Source organism: Megalops cyprinoides, chromosome 4 (assembly GCF_013368585.1).
Source record: "Megalops cyprinoides isolate fMegCyp1 chromosome 4, fMegCyp1.pri, whole genome shotgun sequence".
NCBI classification, from domain to species: domain Eukaryota; kingdom Metazoa; phylum Chordata; class Actinopteri; order Elopiformes; family Megalopidae; genus Megalops; species Megalops cyprinoides.
In genome coordinates, this window is record NC_050586.1 from 31,713,822 (window position 1) to 31,733,016 (window position 19,195).

The 19,195-nt window shown below is 45.1% G+C and overlaps 1 protein-coding gene across 1 annotated transcript in view; it reads left to right on the forward strand.

Moving 5' to 3' along the window:
• The window catches only part of adgrv1 (adhesion G protein-coupled receptor V1), a 139,956-nt gene that overhangs the window by 24,838 nt on the left and 95,923 nt on the right, over nt 1–19,195 (forward strand). Inside the window, 18 exon segments of the mRNA XM_036527651.1 lie at nt 2,117–2,446; nt 3,540–3,716; nt 4,169–4,392; nt 5,882–6,008; nt 6,961–7,146; nt 7,677–7,857; nt 8,287–8,450; nt 8,625–8,748; nt 8,885–9,145; nt 10,078–10,204; nt 10,558–10,775; nt 11,398–12,141; nt 13,349–13,722; nt 15,109–15,288; nt 15,794–15,974; nt 16,601–16,794; nt 17,177–17,306; nt 17,927–18,007. Of these exon segments, the coding sequence (XP_036383544.1) occupies nt 2,117–2,446; nt 3,540–3,716; nt 4,169–4,392; nt 5,882–6,008; nt 6,961–7,146; nt 7,677–7,857; nt 8,287–8,450; nt 8,625–8,748; nt 8,885–9,145; nt 10,078–10,204; nt 10,558–10,775; nt 11,398–12,141; nt 13,349–13,722; nt 15,109–15,288; nt 15,794–15,974; nt 16,601–16,794; nt 17,177–17,306; nt 17,927–18,007 (4,003 nt within the window).

Genomic DNA, 19,195 nt, shown 5'->3' on the forward strand with positions numbered 1-19,195 from the left:
AGTGCTGCTATTCTGGCAAGAGCTGACATTTGTGTCCTCAGTGGAAGTATTTCAGTGTATCTTACATTTTGACTGATAAGGTGACATTAATCTAACTACTCTGGTGCTTGCTCCTAAACCTTGAGACACAAATTTAAGCAAGCATTGCATTTTGTATGTAGTATTTCTGTGTATTTCTGAGACTCTCTGGACTTGTGAAGGCAATCTCAAAGGATATTCATTTTCTGTTTGAAGGAACACCACCTAGCTTTGTTTTCATTTGTGTGTTTTCTCACCTATCATATTAATTTCACACCCATCGTATTTCTCATCTTTCGCATTACAAGGGTCCTCCACTGTTTTTCATCAGCGTTGGTGCTGAATGCTGTGCTATAAGTCACAGTATATAGGTAACTGAAGGATATGCGGGTGCTGCAATGGCATTACTTTAAGTTTATTAATGCAATCCACATTCCCAAAGAAAGGAAATATCAGCCAGTTCACTGCATTGAAAGTTACTTGTGGTTTGTCTGTGACAGCACAGTATCAAACCCAGGGAAAGTATTGGATACACCGAATGTTTATAAATAAACTTTCCCAATCCTTTCCTCGAGGGTCATCCTCAAATTCAAATCGCACTTTCTATTCTGAAGCACCAAATTTGACGAGTGCCGAGCGATAACCACAGGGGTAAGCCATTGGAAAGCCATTGGAAACTCTTCAGAGACTCGCCCAGGTTGCCAGTGAAGCCCCGGGGTGTCGGCTCCCACACGGACGGGGAGTTACGAGCCGTGTCTGTCTCAGGACGACACCTCATAAACGGGAAGCGGGTCCCTCCACGCCCCACGGGGGAGGTCTGGGAGCGCGGATCTGGTGCGGGACACATCTGCAGAGCAGCAGCAGGAGGAGGATGTGGTGGGGAAGGGCCCACATGTGCAACACTGGTCGCAGCCACTGTGCAAGCTGCTAGATGCACCGCTGTCACTTGGGTGTTCCTTATTTTGCTTGTGAATCCAAGCAGAGCAGGAAATGTTGCTCATTCACAGCCAGGGTAATCACTTCTGTGTGTGTTTTTGCGTGTGCGTGCAGGCGTGCGTGTGTGTGTGGGTCGGCGTGTGTTCTCAGCAGCTCTGTAGCCCCTTTGTTTTAGATTTACTGTAGCTGCTTGATGCCATGTGAAAGGAGTGGGAAGATCTGACCGTAAGTTTGTGTTTAAAGATGCTGAAGTCATTAGATTTCACGCCGCCACGGCTGTGGTGGATAAACCTTTCAGCGTGACTCATCTGGTATCAGCTCTGAAGTGCAGTCTAATTAGTACATTTGCACACTGGATGCGTCCAATCAAACATAACTGTAACTGAAATTTTTTTACCACAAACACATTTCCAAAACACATGGCTATTTTGCAGCATTCAAACAGCTGTTGTGCATTTGCATGTGATCACAATGTCATTTTCAGTTTATTGTATGGAGATTTATCTCTGGAACTTTACAATGTTACTATTATTATTGTTATTATCATTATTATTGTATTATTATTACTATTATTATAATTACTGCTGCTACTATTATTACTGTTAATAGTAGTTCTGTTGATAGTAATATGGACTAATTTATTGATTGTTTGATTGATTTTTTTTTGGCAGATCTTCATATCCAGAGCAACTTGGCATAAGATAATTATGCTAATTAGCTAATTAAGCTAATTTGGCATCAGCTATTTAATACATAAAGACATTTCAGCATACATCATGGTGCCTAGTAAGGACCTTTCAGGGCAACATACTCACAACATTATAAAGGAAGCATACAGCCTAAAAGCAGTCTGAAAAGTAGTATTACTTTAAATCATTGGTGCCAATGACACCTGTGCATGTGAGCTAAGTTAACTTACTTCATACTGCCACTCTCAAAGTGACTAAGAAAGACCTAAAGCTTGAAGAGCTACATTACACTGTATCAGAATTCACTTAAGGATTGAGTGATCAAATTGTGGGTGTTAGGTGTGGGACACCTCCACGTTCTAGGAACCAAGGTGAAGTCTGTACAGGTGTAACCAAAGTGAAGTTCATGCAGGTGTAATGTAATGTGCCAGCATGATGTAGACGAAACAGGTGACAGCTCCTGGTTCTTGCAGATGGTGTTCTACATCCAGGACAGCGATGACGTGTACGGGCTCTTCCGGTTCCACCCGGCCGAGGAGCAGCGGATCCAGAGCCAGCCGTCCGGCCGTTTCCTGTCCCTCAGCTTCCTGCGGGAGAGGGGCACCCTGGGGGATGTCCGACTGGGTTTCACTGCCCTCTACATCCCCGCCGGGCTGGTGGATCCCACCCGAGCCCGGGACGGTGTTCTCAACGGCACCCGGGCCAACAGCGTGGTCTTCTTTGATGGCCAGTCCCTGGTTCGGCTCACGCTGCCTATTAGAAACGATGCCTTCCTTCAAAACGGAGCACACTTTGTAATCCAGGTGAGCCTCCCACCTTCACACCTGTTATTGCGAGACACTGACCAGGTGCACATCACATCAAGCAAGGAAGCAGACATGAGTGTAGGTGTCAAAGGTAGGATTTTAATGAATGATAAATTATTTAGACACTAGAAAAGACATGGACAGCAGCTGCATCAAATGAACTAGAATTTCGTTTGTCTGATTTTGTTATCCACCAAAACTCAAGAGCAGTGGACAATTGGGACACATTTTGTTAGACAATACTAATATGTTGCTGTACATTCACTGCAGTAAATTCATTACTAAGGACTTTTTCATGTAGAGTTTTACTGATACACTCAACAGTCCATTCGCTGTCATAGTGGCCCTTGCTGGGTGTGAACAGTGGCGTTGGTCTTAGCTCTTTGCTAGATTTGGTAACCTAGCAAAGCCACCTCCTCTGGCCTGGCTCAAATAACGAGCTGCCCCTTCCCCGGGCGCCTGCTCCAGACAGGGGCATTTTTTGATCCGGATAAACATGGCCGCTTGATTAGCATGTGTGAGCGTGGTGAACGTTAAGCCCCTGGCTCAAGGCCACGGCCTTTGTATAGTTGTCTAAACAAACAACCTCTGTCGCGGCCATGCTAATAAACACAAACACAAAATGGAAGAAGTGCTCCTTCAGATTTAATTGGTCCGAAATCCTTTTAGGTACACGAAGAAAAAGAGGCAGACAGGCAGGGTGGAGACGTCTGGGAAGCTGGATGTCATTTATGAACACATTCAGGAGGATTTAATTGGTATCGTGGAGAGGAAAACAAACAGAAAATAAGTAGCTTTTGGAATGCTGAATGAGGGACATTTCCATTAACACATACGTTGGTTCAGCTTTTTACCAAGCTCTGTCTTTTAGATGTTATTTATCAGGCTGTTGCAACCTGGGTTTTAATGTTTGATGTGGTTTTAATCTCAGGTTTAGCCCACTAGACTGCAAAACATCCATTCCAGATATAATACAGTTCTGTCATCTAGCAGTATGAACTCAAGATTCACACCATTGTTGAGGTTGTTGCAATTGTTCGTGTCTTATAGCCACTCCCACAAATGCGCTGACTGTTCATGTCTCCTCCAGCTCGACAGTGTTGACCTGGTCAACATCAACACCCCCATTCCCCCAGTCAGTCCCAGGTTCGGGGGGGTCCTCAACATCTCCCTCAGGGTCACCCAGGACATTGCTAATGGGGAGATCGGCTTCACCACCAACCAGACTGTGGTACTGTATGAACCGGAGGACAACAGCACCAATCTGGTACGCGTGTGTAATGGTCACAGTCAATGCTAAACCATGAGCCCCAAGTGCTGCCTCTAAATCTGACAATGCCCAGAATGAGACAGTCTGACTGTTGCCCAAGGTGTTTGTAACATACTTCAAGTAATGATCTAAACTGTTACCAGAAGATGTAATTGTGTGCAGTATAAGCGTCCATTTCACCATAGTATTTATTGGTTTAACAGATGTCCTTACTGAGATCCAGAGTTACTTAAAATTGTACACTTTCCACAACCTATTTACAGATAGATCTTTCCAAGAGCTATTTTGAAGCAAAGGGGAACTTAATAGTACAACAGCAGACCCACTTGGGACTTAAGCCCACAGCCCTCACCTGGAGAGGCTAACACTCAAGTTTACTGTTTCCCACACTTCCATACATCCAGTGATGCTGAAAATGTGTTGTGTTTTTTAATTTTTTTTTTAATCAGATCACTCTCCCGCTCCGGCGAGATGGAACAGACGGCCGGGCTGTTGTGTTCTGGAGTCTGCGGCCTACTGGCTTCAACCAGGATGATGTTACCCCCAATGACCTGGGACCCTTCAGCGGGTCGGTCACGTTCCTGTCAGGAGAGAGCGATGCATCCATTAACATCACCGTCTACGCTGACGTCATCCCGGAGATCAACGAGACCATTCTCCTCACCCTAGACAGGTGCCAGGGCTTGCGCTGTTTGGAAGAGAAATATATTTTCTTTGTGCTAAAATGTCTAATATGGCAAGGGTTGTATGGGTAGCTGTGTGTGTGTGTGTCAGTCTGTGTGTGTTGGTGAATGTGCCTGTGTATGTGCCCGTGTGTGTGTATGTTGGTTTATGTGTCAGTTTGCGTGTGTGCATGTATGTGTTGTTTCCTGCGGCTAAACCTCGGCAACCTTTATGACCATGAGGATACCACTCATGAGGGGAAACTGTAAAAGCTCTCGGCTGGCAGCGGGCAGCAAAGCAGAGCCCAAGCACGGGCGTTCTCATGCAGAAAGCCCTGTTAGCCGTTAGCAGCGAGAGCGGAGAACGAGGTGGGAAGGAAGGTCCCCTCTCCTCATTCCCTCTTTTCTGGGGACCTGTTTTGTTATTCATGAGCGCTGACGGGAACGTTCCCTCTCATTCTCTCCCACTCTGTCTTCAGGGTAGAGACAGCGCGGTTTGTAGTGTACTTTGGGTAAGTGGAGAAAGTTTGGCCTTTTGTGTGCTGTGAATCAAGGCTGTCTGAAAAGGGCCTGCGCTGGGGTGGGGTGTGTGTGAGTGTGTGAGGGGAGGTATTTGTGAGGGTGTAACGGGGAGCAGGGGTATGTGTGTGTGTGTGTGTGTATGTGTGTCTGGGGTGGGGGGAGAGTCCTCTTTATGCGTAGCACCTAATTTAACTGGAGGCTTTATGCTTGTCTCTAAAGACATCTGTGTTTGTATGCATGCGGCGAGTTTACTGAAAGCATTTGTTTGGAATGCTTTACTCTGTCCTGCTTTTGTTTGTAATTTACCAATTATGTGGAGCTCTCCCAGCCCCCTACCCCACCCCACCCCCACCCTTTTTGCTCATCTGAGGCCAGGCTAAGTTTACTTGTAGGCATTCCTGCTGGGAGAAAGGCTCTGTGGGACTCGGTCAATCAAATCGCAAAGCAGGGTGGGACCAAGTGCGGTCCAACTGCAACCTAAGACCTTTATTTTAGACCTTTACACCAGAACTGAATCTGCAAAATGTGCCACTCAAAGTTCAATATTCAAATGGAGACCAGTGCTTCCCACTAGCCTGGCCCCCTCATGTCAAGAGGTCGTTTGAGTTCATTTGAACAAAAGACTGGTTTTCTTAAGAGGTCAGTTTGGAGTGTGGCCCAGGCTAGCGCTGTTCTCTAGTCACCTGAGTGGGCTCATGGTAGCTCCGCATGCCTGGATACTGAGAACAACCTGCTGGATTATGGGCAGTAGGTTGGTGCAGTGGTAAGGAGGAGGGCTTGCAATCCAATGGCTGTTGGCTGGATTCATCGGTGGGGCAAGGTGCTTAACCTGTCTCAGTAATTAATTATCCAGTTGGATTACCCAAAAATTCTAAATTATGTAAATCGGGTAAGACTGCCTGCTAAGAAAATGTGATGTAATAATGTAATAGATTATCTCTCATTTGCATGTGTGGTCTATGGCCTGTCCCCGCATAGGACAAATGTGGAAAACCAGATCCTGAAACCAGGGTTCACCAGCAGGGAGATTGTCATTGTGGAGAACGATGACCCGGGAGGAGTTTTTGAATTTTTACCACGCTCCAGAGGCCCTTGGACAATCAACGTAAGCCCGAGATTTTATAAAGCACGATAACCCCAAGTCTGCATTCAGTGAAGTAAATCTAATTTGTGTAATGCAGCTCCCCCTCACAATAGGGTTGGCATGGAAAGCTTTGCCCTGCACAGCATTGTGTTTGAAAGTGCTGGCAAGAAATGACATAAACATGCATTTACTGGGTATTAGCTAAAGGAGCAGACACACGAAACTGAGAGAGGAATACTGTCAGGGTCATACAGTGACAGACTGAGACAGCCACAAAACTAAGCTGTAATGGAATAAAACATGGTATAAACAGTAAAAATTGTTATATTTCAAAAGAGAAATATAACATAGGTTGACCTCTAACCTTGAGAGACTGATACAGCCAGAATGAGAATATTGCAGATCTAACACAACAATAGTAATGACAGTATCAGCAACCAGAACCAACTAAGCAATGCGTTAAAAACATTATACAAGATAGGATAGGATAGGGTGAATGATGGAAGGATGTTATACTAGCACATCACACATAACAATGGTCAACAAATACAAACAGTCTGAGGGAAAACCTGGGCAAAATCATAATAGGTTGTAGGTCAAATTTGAATGAATTATTCTCCTGTGTTTATGCTCGAAGTGCTTAGCATTTTAGTATTCAGACGTGAATCACCTGCGTTGATTTTGAAAAATACCTAATTCAATTAAATACCTAATCCAAGTAAATAAGAACTCAGAAACAGAAATTTACATTGACATTTATTTATTTAGCAGATGCTTTTATCCAAAGCAACTTACAAATATCTCTGGTACTTAACGACCAGGGTTTCCCTTTTCCTGTCATGGATTGGTCATAAGTTGCTCCGTTGCATGTCACTTGGGTGGTGTAGCAGGTGTAGCTGCTGAGTGAAATATGGAGCCTCCTTCTGTTCACCTGCCTCTCCAGCTAACTCCAGATTTTGTCCTGTATCATCAGGAGGGCGAGACCGTGGAGCTGAGGGTTGTCCGCTCCCAGGGCCAGCTGCTGAGCCAGCTCGTCCGCTATGAGGTCATGCCCATGGGCAACACCGAGTTCTACGGCGCAACAGGCATCATGGAGTTTAAACCGGGCGAGAGGGAGGTGGTGGTGGCGCTGGTCGCCAGGCCAGACGGGGTTCCAGAGGTAGGCCGCAGGGACACTGCTGTCCCTCTGGGACTGAAACTCACCTTCTTAAACTATGGACCAGCAATTACTGTGGAGCTTAAGAGTTAATTAGCTAGACATTCTTTTGAATTATATGACCTGCACTCTTATAATTTCAATAGATATGAATTCTGAGTGAGGCATATGTCATAATACAGCACTTCACCTTACCTTCTCAGGCCTGGTTCTAGATGGCTACAGGGTCTGTAGGCTTCTCTTAAAGATAAGAGAAGGCACATAACAGTATGATTGAGGTCAACATTGTCTTAATTGAAGTTGTCTTCCCTCTCCTCTTCTGAAAGCAAATATGAGGTAATAAAGAGTGCTTGAAAACCTGCAGCACCAGGGCCTCCCTGGACAGCCCTGTTTCAATGTGTGTACTGATAACTGATCAAATGTATGTGAATTAATCACGAGAGGCCGTTATGACTACCCTAATGTTGAGGGAACGCGGACCCTTCACTGACACTTGCCCTGCTAAAAGATGGTGTTGATGTTGGTGTTGACAGCTGGACGAGACATTTTCGGTGGTCCTGAGCAGCTACAGCACCCCTCCCAGCCGCCTGGGCACCGCCAGGGAAGTGAACATCACCGTGCGGCAGAACGATGACCCCTTTGGTGTCATTGAGTTCATCCGCCCAGGGCTGGCAGAGGCCATCAATGAGAGCAAAGGCCTGGACTCTCAATCAGGTGACCGTAGAAAAGAGCCTCTCCACACACAAGGAGTTACACTTAGGCACAGGCTCGGTGTAATCACAATGCTGCTCTGTGTTTAAGTATTGGTTTATCTACTTAAGCAAGTCTTGTCTTTTTCTCTTTAGACAATGTTGTTCATCATTTTCACAGATTACAAATATCACAATGACATATAAGAAAGAAAAGTACAGTATGTGGTGTTTGCCTAGATTTGTCAGTTAAAGTTCTTAAAATATGAAGATCATTGAGTTTGAGACTAGGCCTAAACATGTGTCACAGCTTTCTTCCCTTTTATTCTTTGTCAGCTTTTATTTTGTAGTTTTGCATTTAATTAAAGAAAGTACAGTTTGTTGAAAAACAGAATATTTGCTCTGTAATAATAAAAGTTGGTTTTGTTCCCCCTGCCCCCCACCCCTTTGACAGCGTCCTACCTCATCGTGAGGAACAGGGGTACCTTTGGGGAGGTGTCCGTGTTATGGGTTCTGGAGCCCCGCCTCTCTGGAGATGTGTCCCCAGTCCAGGGCTCCGTGGTCTTCAGAGAGGGAGAATATTCAAAAAACCTCACACTCTTCTCCCTCCCAGATGAGGTCAGTTTTATTTATTTACTTTTACATCAACTTTCCTGCCTTATGCAACAAAGAGCTCTGTGACATTACATCTCATGGACATGTGACATGTTACATATTACAAGATGCATTTGTTTTCAAGATTCCAGAAGCTGTCATAGTCAGTATGCAGGCATGTATATTTTCTTCCAAAAGATACCAGAAGACACAGAAGATTTCACAATCACACTTCTCAATGCTACTGGTGGTGCAAGACTTGGGAACGTGCTAAATGCCAGCTTGCGGATTAGGAAAAATGATGACCCTATTTATTTTGCAGGTAAACTGTTCTTTTTGCTGCTTGATATTTAGCACATGATTTTTGACATTGATTTAACAGTATTTCCGTTGATTATCTGGATTGTCTCACTGTATCTTGTGACCTGGGAATGGGATTCTCTTCTCTCTCCTCTTAGAACCTGTGGTTGTGAGGGTAAGAGAGGGAGGTGTGGCCAACTTCACAGTTCTGAGAGCTGGGCCAGCTGACTTCATCGCCACTGTGATGTATCAGTTCACCTACGGTGACACGTCACCCGGCGACTTCATTCCCCAGAGTAATGACTCCATGCTGGTCTTCAGCTTCGGGGAATGGATGAAGAACATTTCTGTTGCCACCGTGGATGATGACATACCTGAAACGGACGAGCCCTTTTACATCATTCTTTACAATGCCACAGGTCTGTTCAAACAGCGCTGTTTAATTCCAACTCTAATCCAGTTCTGTCTTCCAGGATATACCACATTCTGTGGACTCCCAAAAGAACGTACTAATCGTACCACATACTACGGTAAATGGTACTAGCTGACTGTAAAACTGAAGGGTTGATTGTATTAAGCATATTTGCTTGTGTTTAATTGACTTCGCTTGCTGCTTGTTTAGTTGTACCTTTTGTGGTAGGGCTAAGACTCCTCCAGTGGCATTAAGAGTATTCCAGCTGGCGTTCATTATCTCTGCTGACCCTGGAAAGCCCCTCTTAATCCCAGTGTTGTGTAAGAGGAATAGAGATGAAAGCGGGCAGGCCTTGGCTGGATGTTAATTACTGATTTCTGGCTTACTCTGCACAACAAAGCTCTCTACTCCAGCGTTTTCGGTTTCTTTTTTTTCCAGTATTTGTAAGTGAAATATAAAGGTCATCTGTGTCTGGATCTCAAAGCTCTTCAGCATCGTTGTCATGGTGATTATGTGCTAATGGCGTGTTAATTAGGAAGATTTAATTTTGTTGAATTTTTTATCAATGTAAGGACAGTTTCTCTCTTCTATGTTTTTTTGTACCCCAAAGGTATAAAAATGGCTGTTCAAAAAGTATTCCATTTAAAAACTGTTTTTGTCTGTTTGTTGAACTAACAAGAAACTAACACATGACACACATCTGATGTCTTAAGATGCTATGTTATGAATCCCAGAGATGCTGAACTGGAAATATACAATTGTTTGAAGGTGACGCACTTCAGCGGCATTGGTGTTCTTGACCTTCTTGATTGGTGTCTAGATCTCATCATTCCGTGGTTCAGTTTTGTAGTTCTAAGCTTTTGCTGGCACTTGAGAAGAAAACGGACCCCTTCGTGCAGAAACCCATCTCACGTCTCGAGATGCTCTCTGTGGTGACAGGTGATGCAGTGGTGTACGGTGCCACCATGGCTACGGTGGTGATCGAGGCCAACGATGATGCAAACGGCATCTTCTCCCTGGAGCCAGTGGCAAGGGCCGTGGAGGAAGGCAAATCCAACAACTTCTAGTAAGGAGCTCCCTCAAAAAGTGTTGTAGAATTTGCTTTGGATGAAGGTTTTACCCCGTTGATTCACATCAATTTTAGTTTTTTCTCCAATATTATTCTAAATACCATTTGAGTCATCCTGGAAAAGGTCTCCTCTGTGATTAAATTTAAGCTTTAACTTGTAAATGTTGTTTGACATTTATTGCGCCAAGTAATCTGACCTTCAAGCCAATTGCATTGTAAACATCAAAGCTTTGATCATTTGTGGTGCTTTTTGATTGCTTGTTAATATGTGCACTGCACATGAAATGCAAAGAACTCAATGAGATTCAACATGGATGCCAGCATTGAGTCCTCTGCTCTCTTTTGTCCAGTGTTGTAAGAGACAGAGGTCCCTTTGGCAATGTCACGGTGTACTGGCAACTGTTTGCCAATGACACTGCGCTAGAACCAGGACAAGAGTTCGTCAATGTGTCTGGATCCATCATTTTCACCACCGGAGAGGTGACCAAGCCCATTGTCCTTCAAGCCATCTCCGACAAGATGCCTGAGTTCAACGAGTTCTATACTCTCAGACTGATGAACGTGTCAGGTAAAACTTCACGTGAAGTGATACCAGAGTTTTGTATTGTTTAGTGTTAAAGGCTTAACATGGGTGCTGTTCAATCAATAGACTGAACCTACACCCACATACGGCACTGATGCCATAGACAGTTCAGGGAGCATTGTGATGAAGTCTCTAGAGCTGTCTGTGGTAATTGGTCTTTAATACTGTGATGTATTTGCTATTGTTTCGGGCACAGTTGTCATGTAAGAATTGTTTAAAGGTTTGTGAAGAAACAACTTTGTGAGATGAAACAGGGAAACTGAAAAAAAAATAAACTCACTGAAATTATTTTGGAGAGGACTGTACTATATATTCTACTATCAGTGGTCAATCAAGTTAATTTCTAAACATTGAAGAACATGTTTTAGCTTTTCCAAGAAAATGTGCAGTTGTGCAAAGACTTTTGAATTTTACTATTTTGGTTACTCTTGTTGCTAGCCATTCTGATATTGCAACAACAGAATATTAGGCAGTAAATAATATTAAAGACTACTGATACACGTATGCCTGTTGGTCAAGTATCTGTTTATTCTCTCTTTGAGTGCTGTAAGTGATGTGTGTATGTGTGTAAACCACTGACAGTTTATTCTCCACTGTACTTGTGCAGGGGGCTATCCAGGGGACGGCGGCCGCCTCGCCATGACCAATCTTAGTGCTTCTGTCCTCATCCCCTTCAACGATGACCCCTTTGGGGTGTTCGCCATCGACGCAGAAAGCCTGGACCGGGAGGTGGCGGAGGACGTGCTGTCTGAAGACGACATGTCCGACGTCACCAGCTTCACCATCCTCCGGCAGCAGGGCACCTTCGGGGTGGTGCGGGTGGCCTGGGAGATCCTGTCAGACGCCTTCCCCCTGGGCCTGCCCCCGATGGACGACCTCATCCTGAGTGGGTCCTTCCCCCCAGCCGTGGACCCCAGGCCTCACATGAGGAGGCACCACTCGGCCACCGACGCCCTGTTTTTCTCAGGGCTCCCTGGGGCCTATGGCACCATCGGCCCTGACAACATTTTGGGGGACCCCCAGGGCCTGGCTAACTTCACTTTCTCCGCCTGGCTAATGCCCAGCCCCAACACAGATGGATTTATCGTCTCCAAGGGCAGTGCCAACGGGACTCTGTTTTACGGAGTCAAGATCCAGACCAACGAGTCTCATGTCACGTTAATGCTTCTCTACAGCGCTGTGGGTTCCAACAGTACCCAGGTGGCCAGGGCTACCGCCTCCAAGTTTGTGGAGGATAACGTGTGGGTGCATGTGCTCATTGCCCTGGATGATGGGATTATCGAGTTCTACCTGGACGGGAATCTCATACCAGGAGGGATAAAGAGCTTGAAAGGGGAAGCCATCTCTAATGGTAAGTCTGGCAGAAGATGTAATTCACTTCATCTAAAGGGGATGTTATTTATTTATTTGTTTTGATTGATGCGGAGTGATAGATTCAGAGGGGTGATAGCTACTTTTCTACTTACAGCTAGCTAATAAATCACAAAGAGCCATTGAGGTCTTCTTATTTAAGCAGCTGAATGGACTTTCCCTTTATGTTCTAGGTATTTCATGTAGTTTGGAGAGAGATAAATATTATTAAATATTATTAGTTAATCAAACCTATTCTCCTCAAGCAATGGGAATTCATCACATCTGTGATGAATGTACCCCTGAATGTTGCTCTCGGTTCAACAGATTTCATTGTCAGCTGAAAAGTGAAGTCTTCCGCCTCCCTGCAGTATGAGAATTGAGGTCATTTTTCAATACTGCTAGGGGTTAACACTGCTAGATTTCCATTCTTTCTGCATCACCCCTGCAAAAAGTGCAAGGATAAATGTGACTCTGAGAATAAATGGAAATCTGATTCTCTACTATGGCTGACATCTTTGCACTGACAGGAAGAAGGGATATTTGCTGTCAGTTTTGAGAGGAATTGTCTGTAGATTTGCAGTCTCTTGTGGCCTTTAAAAGCTGTAGGACATTTTATTTCCCCTCGTTTGTGATGCACATCTGTTGTAAACCTCCTGCAACCCCCCTTGTGTAATCTAAGGCCGGCCCTTTTCCATTGTTAAATATGAATAAATGGGTGCAGAGATGCTTTAGTGAGTGTTTAGCTACTTTTGGACATTGTTAGAGGCACATGAAAGGAAGCCCACAAGTCTTTTTTTATTTCCCAGTACATGGAAACAATGCGTTATTTGTTAGGCAAAGTGACCCCCTGATGGGATATTCTTAATGGTTCTTTAAACAGTGTCAATCAAACGAATATAAACATCTAACTTATCGGCCATTGTCCCCAACTGTTAGCTCAGTGGGTGCTACGGTGCGCTTTGTTTGAGGTTATTGTTGCGTTAGACCACAATTTACACAGTGCTCTGCTCTTGAATCTTTCCTTGGTGGTCTACAGGCTATTCCAGATCCAGAATTTGATCAACTGGATGATCACTAATGATGTCTTTTGAATCCAGTGACAGACACAGACATCCTAGAGGTTTTGTGGGCCTGTGTTTCGAGTTTGAGTTTGAACAGCGGACGTTAACAGTTCTGCACTCACCAGCTCGCTGCACTCATTCCAGGCCCGGTGCCGGTTCGGATTGGGTCCAACCCCGCTGGAGAGGAACGGTACACGGGCCTGCTGCAGGACGCGAGGCTGTACTCCAGCAGGCTGAGTCGGGCCCAGATCCACGAGCTCCACGGCCAGCCGGCCAAGACGGACCTGCGCAACGTGTCGGGGTACCTGGAGTACCGGCAGGACGAGAGGCGGAAGTCGTTCGTGGTGGAGGTGCGGGACGACCTGGAGGAGGAGGGCGAGGAGACCTTCTACCTGCAGCTGGTGGCAGTGCACGGCGGCGCCAGGCTGCCCGACCCAAGGCCCACCGCCATGCTGCGGGTGCAAAAGAGCGACAACGCCAACGGGCTTTTCGGCTTCACCGGGGCCTGCATCCCTGACGTACGTGACACCTCACAGACATCTTGCCTCGAATGCAGGGTCTTTCATAACAACGACTATTAAAGTGTTCTTCATAATCATCTCAAAACAATTTTTGTCATTGTATTAAACACAATAAAACAGTATACAAGCATTGCTTAAGGTACACCAGTGATCATTCTCTGAATTAGTGGTTTCCCTGATGTATGTGAGAAGACTACTTTCAACAAAAATTTGATCTGTTTCGTGCAGCCAAACACTTTCTCCGGGTTTAATTTTCTCTTGAAAACCCTCGTGCAGTTTAAAGCAACACATTTACTACAGTCAGATCAAGGAGAAGAGCAGTGTTCCTCCCGCAGTTCTACAATTCAATCGACAAGAAAGCTGAAATGAATATTCAACAGTTTTGTTATCTGTTTTAATCCACTGTTCTTTTGTTAGGGCTTGCGTTCAATTTGAATAAGTGTAATGCAATCCCCTAATTACTGCGCCCATGTCCCCATGAATATTTGATGCATCTTCACGCCTGGGTGGAGAGAGGGCTCTCTCTCTCGTCAAAGGAGATTGGACCCGTGGCGTCTCTGATGGCCAAGTCAATTAACGCGACAGGTGGCAGGCCAGCGCGGAGCATTCCTTCAGAAACACGGCCCTCGGCCGATGACAAAGTGATGCGATGGCATGCGATCCTGCCCCCCCAACACTACTCTCCCAGAAATCAAATCATGACTGTGCAGGAAATAACATAATGTGGCCTTACTGTGAGAGAGCTGCACAAGTTCAGTGGCATGGGGCTTCTGTAAGAATTCAGAGAGAGCAGCCCACCCAAGCCGTCACTCTTACCGGAGTCATGTTCTGCAATACATTTTATGGATGAGCAAATATGGGTGCAGCCTTGTTTTTCTTTATTTGCTTAATTGTTAGTTCATCCTTACATTCATGTGTTGACTGCATGATTATAGAAACATCTCTCTATGAAATTCTCACATTTTATTTCTTTGTCCTCAGCACAGTCAGTGGCATCAGCATGTATATATTAAAAGGCATTTTGGGGAATTTGTGAGATGGAATGGGAAGTGTCTGAGAGTTAGTTGGATGTATCATCATCATACAGTATATCATATCATATCATCAGCCTAGCCAAACCTTTTACTTGCTGTTTGTTCAGTTTATTATGAAATGCTTTTTGATGTGTTCCAGAAAGCAAACTGCAACCTCCAATTAGCTACACATTAAGTGATCATTGCAAGGCAATTCAGAGATTGTCTTTTAGCAAACCGCTCCAGGTGCACTTTAAGCAGAATGGACACTCTTTAGTTTCAGCCCTGTAAACCTTTTGTCCAGGAGCAGGCTTTTTTTATCAGTGACATGACAAGGCTGCACCTCTCTCTCCTGCCCCCTTATCTGCAGACATCTGAGGAGGGCTCCACCATCTCCTGCGTGGTGGAGCGTACGCGCGGCTCCCTGGACTACGTCTATGTAAACTACACCGTCTCTCAGATCGACTCGGGCAGCTCCGCCTCCCCGGCCTCCGCGGACTTCGCCAACGCCACCGGCGCCGTCCTCTTCCTGCCCGGACAGCGCTCCGAGGTAAGGGGGAAGACCTAAGCCTCATCGATTATGGATGCGCCGCGAAACGCTGCCCTCTCAGCGACACACGAGGGGAATCCTCACCGTGTTCACTTGTCATATTTCTGCCCTGCAAGCACGCTGTTATCATCAACCAGGGCAGGAGGATACACAGAGCAATCAACACCACTTCAATCCACCCCAGAGTACAAGAAGTTGCATCAGTGTAATTGTTGCTTTCTTTGCAGTAACCTTACTTCACTAGTAAATTCTGACCTTGCCATCTGAAATAATCCTGTGCTTTAGTATAATTATATGGTGTTTATTTTGCTTTTGTGTGTGTGCTTATTCACAATCACATGTCAAGGAAAGCATTCACAATTTTGGTTGCAGCTGTGCATTTGATAACTAGCTCCCTCTAGTGGGTAGTTGTGCCTGACTGATACTTTTATTACTGACTTGCCTTGGTCGTATCTACTGCGCAGTTTACGAGCAGTGCTGAGTAATATGTATTTTTGTTCCTCAGGTATTGAATTTGTTGGTCCTGGATGATGATGTTCCTGAATTTGCCGAGACATTCCGCGTCACTCTGGTTGCGGCCGAGTCTGGTGACGGGAAAGCAGGATCCACCCCCACGAGCGGAGCCAGCATCGACCCGGACAACTCTGCCACAACTGTCACCGTCAAAGCCAGCGACCATCCCTATGGTAACAAAAAAATATATATGATGTCAGATAGATTGAAAATTATGTACAGATGTGTCCAGCTGTCTCATTGCCCCACTTTTTGCACGTCAAAAGGGAAACAAAAAACGGTTGATCTTGGTGTTCTGCAGGTGAAATATATAAATATATAAATATTACTGTATTATTGAGTGCTAGAAATACTTGAAGACTCAATCTTCTTGGCTTGTTCTTGAATAGACACTGCAGTTATTGTAGTTACATTTTTTACTTCACTTCATATTTATTGTTTGCTGAAACTAAGGCTCTGTGGGGAGCTTTTTTTTGGAAGAAATATCTGCTAGGCCTAGGCTGAATAACTTCTTCTGTAGAACCGTGTGTTAGACTAGGCCAGGAGAGAGGGCAGAAGTTCTACTAAGCATGAATTAAGAGATTCAGAGATTTCCTTATCTGTAGAGCTGTGTTTAAGAAATGGTGTCTGCAAGCCCTACATTTCTGTAGAGTTGTGTGTCAGATTAGACACACACTGCACACAGACTGAGCGGTGTGCAGTGTATATAAGCCCTTATGAGCTCGAATTGGGTGTGTAAAGAGATGTACATTTCTCTAGCCTTTTGTCAGACCAGTGACTGCGGAATGTTCTCGTCCAGGTCTGCTGCAGTTTTCGACAGTGCCCCTGACAGAGGGCATGATCCGGCCTGCCACAGAGGAGGCGCACATCACCGTCATGGAGGAGGCTGGGGAGATCCGCCTGCTCGTGGCGCGAGCTCAGGGCCTGCTGGGACGGGTCATGGTGGGCTACAGGACAGTGCCACTCACAGCTGTCAGCCCACAGGACTATGAGGTCATTTTACATTTCATAAGATCATACAACTGAAGCTGAGACAAAAATACATTTTAATAGTGATCAAAACATTTTAAAAATGAGGCATTCTGAGAGCTGGTCTGGTAGGTGGGATCACCAGATTTAATTTCTGTGTTATACATGATGAATTGAAAGGGATCTTTAATGACAGCTATGAATCAGAATCTGAATTTAATCCAATATTAAAGGCAAAAAGGCTGACATAAAAATTGAACTTTCTCTTACAGTCGGATGTAACTTTTTCAGAAATGATTGGTCAAAGGTTTAATTTGACCAGTTAGTACAGCATTTCTACATTTGCAGGGGTTTCTAGGGACAGAGATGGAAGTTCCTGCAGTAACATGTGTCACCTCATAAACAGGACACAGAGGGTGTGTTGGATTTCCTGCCCGGAGAGCGACACAAATACATCAGCGTGACCATCATAGATAACCCCGTACCGGAGCTTGACAAGGTGTTCCGAGTAGAGCTCTACAACCCTGACGGAGGAGGTAAGATGCTCAGGGGAACCTGTACTTTTTCACGGTTACAAATTTTCATCCTCAGTTTCAAAGAAAATTTGCCCTTACAATTTGATGTGTGTTTAATTGTGAGTCAAATGTAAGGGAGATGGAATCCAGGGTTGTAAATAGAGGGCCATATGCAAGGCATTCCAAGCCTTTTTTGGGTCCAAAAAAGAAGAATATGAAAATAAAATCAAGATCAACATCAATACACATCAGTAGGTGGTTGAACAAAATAATTTGCACTCTGGTGGGTTAAACCATACAAAGAGATTGAAAGCTCTATAGTTAATTAAGCATGCTTCCCTTTAGAGTTGAGGACTGACCTTTACCCTTGGGTCAGGTGACACTGTCCTCTGTTTAACATCCTGTATTTCCCTGTATTTCCAGTCCTTTGGGTGTTTTACTCCCTGTATTTCCCTGTATTTCCAGTCCTTTAGGTGTGTGTGTTTTTGCTGTGTTAGATCTGTGTAGTGCCCCTGGCTCCCTCCGGCCCCCTGAGCCATGGCTGAGCAACCCTCTTCCCTGTTAACTGTGCCTGTATGTGTCCTATCACTGTGTGTGATCCTGTGTGATCCCGCGTGATTCTGTGTGATCCTGTCCTGAAGTCGATCAGCTCATTAGAAGTGAGGGCAGTGGCAGTGGTGAAGGTGAAGCTGACTTCTTCCTCCCGTCTTTCCACCAGCATGGTAAGATCCTTCCCTCTGAGCCCTTCCCCCCTCCCCCTCCTGCCTCAGCCTGCCCCCCCCACCCCCCCCCACCCCACTGTAGACCCCACCCACTCCCTCCCTACCCCCCTGTAGAGTGTGTCCTCTGGGCTTTCATCCGTATCAGAAACGGATACGGTACAAAATACAGTATTGTGATGGGGAACTCGGGTATCGCTTTGCTAAACCACCAAGGTGCATTGAGTGGGCAGTAACAGAAGAAATTAAATTCTTGCACGCTCTAGTGTATTGGAAGAAATTTGTGCATTTATTTCTGAAAACCAATGCGTTTCTGCAGAAAAGCCTCGTCAGGGTCGCAGTGTAAACAAATGTAAAGTAATACTTATTAAAGTTTGGTAGGCAGAATAACAGAAATAAGATATTGCCACAACATGTACATGAGCATTTCTAAATAATTCACTTAATTGATATAATTTTTATTGCTTTAACTGAAATTAATTAACGCGTCGTAGCACAATATATGGTTTACTTCAGTGACCTTTTTAAAGTCCTTGAGCGCAGAAGTACTCAGAAGCTGGGCCGGGCTTCTCATGCAGTGCTGTTTGTGTTGCTTGAGCTCTCTCAGCTGCTATGGGTGCTGCGGTCACTAAACCAACATTAGAGATTTTCAGATTTTGTCCGTTTGATGGTATTTATTTAGCCACAGAGACATTAAAGCTCAAGCGCATGCCTGCTGTGTATCTAAGCCCTTCTGGCATTGCGATTAGAGATTTAATGAGCAGCTGTCTAGTCTTGCGTCTCAATTTAGCTGCAGAGGCCCTCAGCGTGGCCTGCGTAGCTTATGCCTCTTGCTCAATACCCTCACTGATGAAGGCTAAATCCCATTGAAAAGTTTTTGGGGACAGGGACTGGGAAAGAATAGGAAAGCCAGGACCCTCACCACCTATAAGGCCACATTCTCCTCAAACTGTAGTTACATTCAACATCTCCAGATGGTAGGAGTGGATCTGTGACCGCTATTTACATTGCGATGAGGCCAGTGAATAACTGACCAGAGAATTGTGGGAAAAGCAAATATCTATTATGTGAGGGGACGGCAGTGGGTGCAAGGAGGCGGTAAGTGGTTTTAAAGAAAATGTCACAGACCGCAAAGCTCATTGTTTTCTGTTGGTGTTGGCCCCTTTCAAATCCATATTGCTCTGCAGTGAA